The 10,000-nt window shown below is 41.8% G+C and overlaps 1 protein-coding gene across 1 annotated transcript in view; it reads left to right on the top strand.

Annotated features, from left to right (window-relative positions):
- Window positions 1-7,115: 7,115 nt before the first annotated feature.
- LOC128702527 (frequenin-1) overlaps window positions 7,116-10,000 on the top strand; it is a gene marked incomplete at its 5' end in the record, with an annotated part of 64,336 nt that continues 61,451 nt past the window's right edge. The window contains one exon of the mRNA XM_070080269.1: window positions 7,116-7,165. Within this exon, the coding sequence (XP_069936370.1) occupies window positions 7,116-7,165 (50 nt within the window). The remainder of the gene's footprint in view (window positions 7,166-10,000) is intronic.

The following is a 10,000-nucleotide window of genomic DNA, read 5'->3' as shown; positions in this document are numbered from 1 at the left end:
GAAAGTTGTTGGTAAACTAACTTTCTGGAGTGAAAGTTGTTGGTAAACTAACTTTCTGGAGTGAAAGTTGTTGGTAAACTAACTTTCTGGAGTGAAAGTTGTTGGTAAACTAACTTTTTAGAGTGAAAGTTGTTGGTAAACTAGCTTTCTTGAGTGAAAGTTGTTGGTAAACTTTCTAGAGTGAAAGTTGTCGGTAAACTAACTTTCTTGAGTGAAAGTTATTGGTAAACTAACTTTCTATAGTGAAATTTGTTGGTAAACTAACTTTCTAGAGTGAAAGTTGTCGGTAAACTAATTTTCTAGAGTGAAAGTTGTTCGTAAACTTTCTAGAGTGAAAGTTGTCTGTAAACTAACTTTCTAGAGTGAAAGTTGTTCGTAAACTTTCTAGAGTGAAAGTTGTCTATAAACTAACTTTCTAGAGTGAAAGCTGTTGGTAAGCTAACTTTCTGAAGTGAAAGTTGTTGGTAAACTAGCTATCAAGAGTGAAAGTTGTTGGTAAACTGACTTTCTAGAGTGAAAGTTGTTGGTAAACTTACTTTCTAGAGTGAAAGTTGTTGCTAAACTAACTTCCAAGAGTGAAAGTTGTTGGTAAACTAACTTTCTGGAGTGAAAGTTGTTGGTAAACTAACTTTCTGGAGTGAAAGTTGTTGGTAAACTAACTTTCTGGAGTGAAAGTTGTTGGTAAACTAACTTTCTGGAGTGAAAGTTGTTGGTAAACTAACTTTTTAAAGTGAAAGTTGTTGGTAAACTAACTTTCTTGAGTGAAAGTTGTCGGTAAACTAACTTTCTTGAGTGAAAGTTGTTGGTAAACTTTCTAGAGTGAAAGTTGTCGGTAAACTAACTTTCTTGAGTGAAAGTTGTTGGTAAACTAACTTTCTGGAGTGAAAGTTGTTGGTAAACTAACTTTCTGGAGTGAAAGTTGTTGGTAAACTAACTTTCTGGAGTGAAAGTTGTTGGTAAACTAACTTTCTGGAGTGAAAGTTGTTGGTAAACTAACTTTTTAGAGTGAAAGTTGTTGGTAAACTTTCTAGAGTGAAAGTTGTCGGTAAACTAACTTTCTTGAGTGAAAGTTGTTGGTAAACTTTCTAGAGTGAAAGTTGTCGGTAAACTAACTTTCTGGAGTGAAAGTTGTTGGTAAACTAACTTTCTTGAGTGAAAGTTGTTGGTAAACTAACTTTCTATAGTGAAATTTGTTGATAAACTAACTTTCTAGAGTGAAAGTTGTTCATAAACTTTCTAGAGTGAAAGTTGTCTGTAAACTAACTTTCTAGAGTGAAAGTTGTTCGTAAACTTTCTAGAGTGAAAGTTGTCTGTAAACTAACTTTCTAGAGTGAAAGTTGTTCGTAAACTTTCTAGAGTGAAAGTTGTCTATAAACTAACTTTCTAGAGTGAAAGCTGTTGGTAAACTAACTTTCTGAAGTGAAAGTTGTTGGTAAACTAGCTATCAAGAGTGAAAGTTGTTGGTAAACTTACTTTCTAGAGTGAAAGTTGTTGGTAAACTAACTTTCTAGAGTGAAAGTTGTTGGTAAGCTAACTTTCTAGGGTGAAAGTTGTCAGTAAACTAAATTTCTTAAGTGAAAGTTGTTGGTAAATTAGCTTTCTGGAGTGAAAGTTGTTGGTAAATTAGCTTTCTGGAGTGAAAGTTGTTGGTAAGCTAACTTTCTAGAGTGAAAGTTGTCGGTAAACTAACTTTCTAGAGTGAAAGTTGTCGGTAAACTAACTTTCTAGAGTAAAATTTGTCGGTAAACTAACTTTCTAGAGTGAAAGTTGTCATAAAACTACCTTTCTAGAGTGAAAGTTGTTAGTAAACTAACTTTCTGGACTGAAAGTTGTCGGTAAACTAACTTTCTAGAGTGAAAGTTGTTAGTAAACTAACTTTCTGGAGTGAAAGTTGTTGGTAAACTAACTTTCTGGAGTGAAAGTTGTTGGTAAACTAACTTTCTGGAGTGAAAGTTGTTGGTAAACTAACTTTCTAGAGTGAAAGTTGTTGGTAAACTAACTTTCTAGAGTGAAAGTTACTGGTAAACTAACTTTCTAGAGTGAAAGTTGTCGGTAAACTAACTTTCTAGAGTGAAAGTTGTTGGTAAACTAACTTTCTAGAGTGAAAGTTGTCTGTAAACAAACTTTCTAGAGTGAAAATTGTTGGTATACTAACTTTCTAGAGTGAGAGTTGTCTGTAAACTAACTTTCTAGAGTGAAAATTGTTGGTAAACTAACTTTCTAGAGTGAAAGTTTTTGGTAAACTAACTTTCTAGAGTGAAAGTTGTTGGTAAGCTAACTTTCTAGAGTGAAAGTTGTCGGTAAACTAACTTTCTAGAGTGAAAGCTGTTGGTAAACTAACCTTTCAGAGTGAAACTTGTCTGTAAACTAGCTTTCTAGAGTGAAAGTTTTTGGTAAACTAACTTTCTAGAGTGAAAATTGTTGGTAAACTAACTTTCTAGAGTGAAAGTTGTCGGTAAACTAACTTTCTAGAGTGAAGGTTGTCGGTAAACTAACTTTCTAGAGTGAAAGTTGTCGGTAAACTTTCTAGAGTGAAAGTTGTTGGTAAACTAACTTTCTAGAGTGAAAGTTGTCGGTAAACTAACTTTCTAGAGTGAAAGTTGTTGGTAAACTAACTTTCTGGAGTGAAAGTTGTCTGTAAACTAACTTTCTTGAGTGAAAGTTGTTGGTAAACTAACTTTCTATAGTGAAAGTTGTTGGTAAACTAACTTTCTAGAGTGAAAGTTGTTGGTAAACTAACTTTCTAGAGTGAAGGTTGTCGGTAAACTAACTTTCTAGAGTGAAAGTTGTCGGTAAACTTTCTAGAGTGAAAGTTGTTGGTAAACTAACTTTATAGAGTGAAAGTTGTCGGTAAACTAACTTTCTAGAGTGAAAGTTGTTGGTAAATTAACTTTCTAGAGTGAAAGTTGTCGGTAAACTGACTTTCTAGAGTGAAAGTTGTCGGTAAGCTTTAGAATGAAAGTTGACAGTAAACTTTCTAGAGTGAAAGTTGTCGGTAAACTTTAGAATGAAAGTTGACAGTAAACTTTCTAGAGTGAAAGTTGTCGGTAAACTTTCTAGAGTGAAAGTTGTCGGTAAACTTTCTAGAGTGAAAGTTGTCGGTAAACTTTCTAGAGTGAAAGTTGTCGGTAAACTTTCTAGAGTGAAAGTTGTCGGTAAACTTTCTAGAGTGAAAGTTGTTGGTAAACTTTCTAGAGTGAAAGTTGTCGGTAAACTTTCTAGAGTGAAAGTTGTCGGTAAACTTTCTAGAGTGAAAGTTGAGGTGCAAGATTTTTGCAGACTTCTGGAGGAAAATCTGCAGGCTGTCAGATTGCATAACTTTTGTCACGCTTCCGTTAACTTTTGTGTGATAACAGAGAGAGAGAAAGAGAGTGTAAGAGAAAGTAAAGGGAAGTATTGGAACACAGTGGAGGAGACAGAGCAGAAGTCAGGGTCGAGTGCAAGGCTCCGGACGCGGCCTCCGATATCGGTTCTCAATCCTGAATATTTGAGGAAGCAAGAAATAAGAAGACTGCGTCCGAATGTTTGCAATTCCGACCTCGTTTGTGTGTGTGTGTGTGTGTGTGTGTGTGTGTGTGTGTGTGTGTGTGTGTGTGTGTGTGTGTGTGTGTGTGTCTGTGTACTCACCTATTTGTACTCACCTATTTGTGGTTGCAGGGGTCGAGTCACAGCTCCTGGCCCCGCCTCTTCGCTGATTGCTACTAGGTCCTCTCTCCCTGCCCCATGAGCTCTATCATACCTCGCCTTAAAACTATGTATGGTTCCCGCCTCCACTACGTCACTTTCTAGGCTATTCCACGGCCTGACTACTCTATGACTGAAGAAATACTTCCTAACATCCCTTTGATTCATCTGAGTCTTCAACTTCCAATTGTGACCTCTTGTGTCTGTGTCCCCTCTCTGGAACATCCCGTCTTTGTCCACCTCGTCTATTCCGCGCAGTATTTTATATGTCGTTATCATGTCTCCCCTGACCCTCCTGGCCTCCAGTGTCGTCAGGCCGATTTCCCTCAACCTTTCTTCATAGGACAATCCCCGTAGCTCTGGGACTAGTCTTGTTGCAAACCTTTGCACTGTGTGTGTGTTTGTGTATACTCACCTAGTTTTGGTTCCAGGGGTCGATTCACAGCTCCTGGCCCCGCCTCTTCACTGGCAGCTACTAGGTCCACTTTCTCCCTGCTCCATGGGCTTTATCATACCTCTTCTTAAAGCTGTGTATGGATCCCGCCTCCACTACATCACTCACCAGATTGTTCCACTTACTAACAACTCTGTGACTGAAGAAATACTTCCTAACATCCCTGTGACTCATCTGAGTCTTCAACTTCCAGTAGTGTCCCCTTGTTGCTGTGTCCCCTTGTTGCTGTGTCCTCTTGTTGCTGTGTCCCCTTGTTGCTGTGTCCCCTTGTTGCTGTGTCCCCTTGTTGCTGTGACCCCTTGTTGCTGTGTCCCCTTGTTGTTGTGTCCCCTTGTTGCTCTGTCCCCTTGTTGTTGTGTCCCCTTGTTACTGTGTCCCCTTGTTGCTGTTACCCCTTGTTGATGTGTCCCCTTGTTGTTGTGTCCCCTTGTTGCTGTGTCCCCTTGTTGTTGTGTCCCCTTGTTGCTGTGTCCCCTTGTTGTGTCCCCTTGTTGCTGTATCCCCTTGTTGCTGTGACCCTCTTGTTGCTGTGTCCCCTTGTTGTTGTGTCCCCTTGTTATTGTGTCCCATTGCTGTTGTGTCCCCTTGTTGCTGTGTCCCCTTGTTACTGCGTCCCCTTGTTGTTGCGTCCCCTTGTTTTTGTGTCCCCTTGTTGCTGTGTCCCTTTGTTGCTGTGTCCCCTTGTTCCTGTGACCCCTTGTTGCTGTGTCCCCTTGTTGTGACCCCTTGTTGTTGTGTCCCTTTGTTGCTGTGTCCCCTTGTTACTGTGTCCCCTTGTTGCTGTGTCCCCTTGTTGTTGTGTCCCCTTGTTACTGTGTCCCCTTGTTGCTGTGTCCCCTTGTTGCTGTGTCCCCTTGTTACTGTGTCCCCTTGTTGTTGTGTCCCCTTGTTGTTGTGTCCCTTTGTTGCTGTGTCCCCTTGTTACTGTGTCCCCTTGTTGCTGTGTCCCCTTGTTGTTGTGTCCCCTTGTTACTGTGTCCCCTTGTTGCTGTGTCCCCTTGTTGCTGTGTCCCCTTGTTGCTGTGTCCCCTTGTTGTTGTGTCCCCTTGTTGCTGTGTCCCCTTGTTGCTGTGTTCCCTTGTTGCTGTGTCCCCTTGTTGCTGTGTTCCCTTGTTGTTGTGTCCCCTTGTTGCTGTGTCCTCTTGTTGCTGTGTTCCCTTGTTGCTGTGTCCCCTTGTTGCTGTGTCCCCTTGTTGCTGTGTTCCCTTGTTGCTGTGTCCCCTTGTTGCTGTGTCCCCTTGTTGCTGTGTCCCCTTGTTGCTGTGTTCCCTTGTTGCTGTGTCCCCTTGTTGCTGTGTTCCCTTGTTGTTGTGTCCCCTTGTTGCTGTGTTCCCTTGTTGCTGTGTCCCCTTGTTGCTGTGTTCCCTTGTTGCTGTGTCCCCTTGTTGCTGTGTCCCCTTGTTGCTGTGTCCCCTTGTTGCTGTGTTCCCTTGTTGCTGTGTCCCCTTGTTGCTGTGTTCCCTTGTTGCTGTGTCCCCTTGTTGCTGTGTTCCCTTGTTCCCTCTCTTGTAGTTTACCTTCTGCCATCCTACTCTTCCTGCTACACTCTACAGTGTCTGTGTAGTTCCCTCTCTTGTATTTTAGCTTCTGTCATCCTACTCTTCCTGCTACACTCTACAGTGTCTGTGTAGTTCCCTCTCTTGTAGTTTACCTTCTGTCATCCTACTGTTCCTGCTACACTCTACAGTGTCTGTGTAGTTCCCTCTCTTGTAGTTTACCTTCTGTCATCCTACTGTTCCTGCTACACTCTACAGTGTCTGTGTAGTTCCCTCTCTTGTAGTTTACCTTCTGTCATCCTACTGTTCCTGCTACACTCTACAGTGTCTGTGTAGTTCCCTCTCTTGTAGTTTACCTTCTGTCATCCTACTCTTCCTGCTACACTCTACAGTGTCTGTGTAGTTCCCTCTCTTGTAGTTTACCTTCTGCCATCCTACTCTTCCTGCTACACTCTACAGTGTCTGTGTAGTTCCCTCTCTTGTATTTTAGCTTCTGTCATCCTACTCTTCCTGCTACACTCTACAGTGTCTGTGTAGTTCCCTCTCTTGTAGTTTACCTTCTGTCATCCTACTCTTCCTGCTACACTCTACAGTGTCTGTGTAGTTCCCTCTCTTGTAGTTTACCTTCTGTCATCCTACTCTTCCTGCTACACTCTACAGTGTCTGTGTAGTTCCCTCTCTTGTAGTTTACCTTCTCCCATCCTACTCTTCCTGCTTCACTCTACACTTGTAACTCTACAGTATGTTTATAGTTAAAGATCAGTTGATCATTAGCTCTGGGGTCTTCCATATGTGATGTTCTCAATCTCTGAACTACTTATTACAACCCAGGATTCCAAATGGCCTGTTATCCCGGGTGTAATGGAAGCAAAATAAACACAGCAGAAAAAGTTTAGACTTATATTATTCTTCACCAATTTAGAACAGCAATATGTACACTATGTACAGTGATAAGTATAGTGCACTCCACGGTAAGCAAGGCAGAAATAGAAGCCACAAGATAGCAGACCGTGCTTCAACCAGCTCTAGAATGGGAATGACAAGGGCAGACAGGAGAGTGGTAACCACATAACCTCTGCGATTGCCAAAACCATCTTCTTATTGGCTAGAACCTGGTCACTAGTTGAACGATGGGGCCCCATCACCAACTCTTAGCAACCTGGTTCGCTGGTTGGGGGAGATAGCCTGTAAATGAGGGTGTGTACATGCGCCGAATAAAGGTTACGTACTCTTTGCATGCCACACTACTCAAGGTGAATATGAGATCCAGTCTTGCTGGTTCATCCTCTCTTCTCTCTCTGGTTGTGTCCCTAACATGTTGTGTTGACATATTTATGACTTCAGGGTTTGAATCTTGTCTACCAACCCATTATTATTAAAATTATCATCATCATCAACTAACAAATATAAATTATCAAATGCATTTTAAATAGATAGATAGATAGATATAATTATACTAACCAACATATCAAAATATCTAATATGATTTTTTTTTTCTTTTTTCAGTTTCCGACAAAGAAATCAAACAATGGTAAGTCAAAAATTATAAACATTATATAAATTATACGAAAATGAATTTGTAAACAACGCCATATAAATTATATAAATTATATAAATTATATAAATTATATAAATTATATAAATTATATAAATTATATAAATTTTTATAGATGTAAAGAAATATTTCCCTAAAATTCTGGTAGTGTTTATTTTAAGAAATTCTGATAATTAAAGTGAATGTTCATATATTTGGAGTTTTTATATATACATTTTTCGTTAGCCATGTATATGTTAAATTAAAACTGAGAGCGCCTGAGACAGACAACCAGAGAGAGAGACAGTTAGACAACCAGAGAGAGAGACAGTTAGACAACCAGAGAGAGAGACAGTTAGACAACCAGAGAGAGAGACAGTTAGACAGCCAGAGAGAGAGACAGTTAGACAACCAGAGAGAGAGACAGACAACCAGAGAGAGAGACAGTTAGACAACCAGAGAGAGACACAGTTAGACAACCAGAGAGAGAGACAGTTAGACAACCAGAGAGAGAGACAGTTAGACAACCAGAGAGAGAGACAGTTAGACAACCAGAGAGAGAGACAGTTAGACAACCAGAGAGAGAGAAACAGTTAGACAACCAGAGAGAGAGACAGTTAGACAACCAGAGAGAGAGACAGACAACCAGAGAGAGAGAGACAGTCAGACAACCAGAGAGAGACAGTCAGATAACCAGAGAGAGACAGTCAGACAACCAGAGAGAGAGAGAGACACTGGTCAGAGAAATAGCAAGCATCGAACTTAAGCTAAAAGAATCCTTTAGGAGTCAGGAATCGCGGGAAGAACTAAAAGCCATAAATGAAATCGAAAGAAACCCAAAGTATTTCTTCTCCTATGCCAAATCAAAATCGAGAACAACGTCCAGTATTGGGCCCCTACTTAAACAAGATGGGTCCTACACAGATGACAACAAGGAAATGAGTGAGCTACTCAAGTCCCAATATGACTCAGTTTTTAGCAAGCCGCTAACCAGACTGAGAGTCGAAGATCAAAATGATTTTTTTATGAGAGAGCCACAAAATTTGATTAACACAAGCCTATCCGATGTTATCCTGACGCCAAATGACTTCGAACAGGCGATAAATGACATGCCCATGCACTCTGCCCCAGGGCCAGACTCATGGAACTCTGTGTTCATCAAGAACTGCAAGAAGCCCCTATCACGAGCCTTTTCCATCCTATGGAGAGGGAGCATAGACACGGGGGTCGTCCCAGAGCATGGACACGGGGGTCGTCCCACAGTTACTAAAAACAACAGACATAGCCCCACTCCACAAAGGGGGCAGTAAAGCAACAGCAAAGAACTACAGACCAATAGCACTAACATCCCATATCATAAAAATCTTTGAAAGGGTCCTAAGAAGCAAGATCACCACCCATCTAGAAACCCATCAGTTACACAACCCAGGGCAACATGGGTTTAGAACAGGTCGCTCCTGTCTGTCTCAACTACTGGACCACTATGACAAGGTCCTGGATGCACTAGAAGACAAAATGCAGATGTAATATATACAGACTTTGCAAAAGCCTTCGACAAGTGTGACCATGGCGTAATAGCGCACAAAATGCGTGCTAAAGGAATAACAGGAAAAGTCGGTCGATGGATCTATAATTTCCTCACTAACAGAACACAGAGAGTAGTCGTCAACAGAGTAAAGTCCGAGGCAGCTACGGTGAAAAGCTCTGTTCCACAAGGCACAGTACTCGCTCCCATCTTGTTCCTCATCCTCATATCCGACATAGACAAGGATGTCAGCCACAGCACCGTGTCTTCCTTTGCAGATGACACCCGAATCTGCATGACAGTGTCTTCCATTGCAGACACTGCAAGGCTCCAGGCAGACATTGCAGACACTGCAAGGCTCCAGGCAGACATTGCAGACACTACAAGGCTCCAGGCAGACATTGCAGACACTGCAAGGCTCCAGGCAGACATTGCAGACACTGCAAGGCTCCAGGCAGACATTGCAGACACTGCAAGGCTCCAGGCAGACATTGCAAGGCTCCAGGCAGACATTGCAGACACTGCAAGGCTCCAGGCAGACATTGCAAGGCTCCAGGCAGACATTGCAGACACTGCAAGGCTCCAGGCAGACATTGCAGACACTGCAAGGCTCCAGGCAGACATTGCAGACACTGCAAGGCTCCAGGCAGACATTGCAGACACTGCAAGGCTCCAGGCGGACATCAACCAAATCTTTCAGTGGGCTGCAGAAAACAATATGAAGTTCAACGATGAGAAATTTCAATTACTCAGATATGGTAAACATGAGGAAATTAAATCTTCATCAGAGTACAAAACAAATTCTGGCCATAAAATAGAGCGAAACACCAACGTCAAAGACCTGGGAGTGATCATGTCGGAGGATCTCACCTTCAAGGACCATAACATTGTATCAATCGCATCTGCTAGAAAAATGACAGGATGGATAATGAGAACCTTCAAAACTAGGGAGGCCAAGCCCATGATGACACTCTTCAGGTCACTTGTTCTATCTAGGCTGGAATATTGCTGCACACTAACAGCACCTTTCAAGGCAGGTGAAATTGCTGACCTAGAAAATGTACAGAGAACCTTCACGGCCGCATAACGGAGATAAAACACCTCAATTACTGGGAGCGCTTGAGGTTCCTAAACCTGTATTCCTTGGAACGCAGGCGAGAGAGATACATGATTATATACACCTGGAAAATCCTAGAGGGACTAGTACCAAACTTGCACACGACAATCACTCACTACGAAAGCAAAAGACTTGGCAGACGATGCACCATCCCCCCAATGAAAAGCAGGGGTGTCACTAGCACGTTAAG

This window comes from Cherax quadricarinatus, unplaced genomic scaffold (assembly GCF_038502225.1).
Source record: "Cherax quadricarinatus isolate ZL_2023a unplaced genomic scaffold, ASM3850222v1 Contig267, whole genome shotgun sequence".
Classification (NCBI taxonomy): domain Eukaryota; kingdom Metazoa; phylum Arthropoda; class Malacostraca; order Decapoda; family Parastacidae; genus Cherax; species Cherax quadricarinatus.
This window is presented reverse-complemented; position numbering and strand designations above follow the sequence as displayed.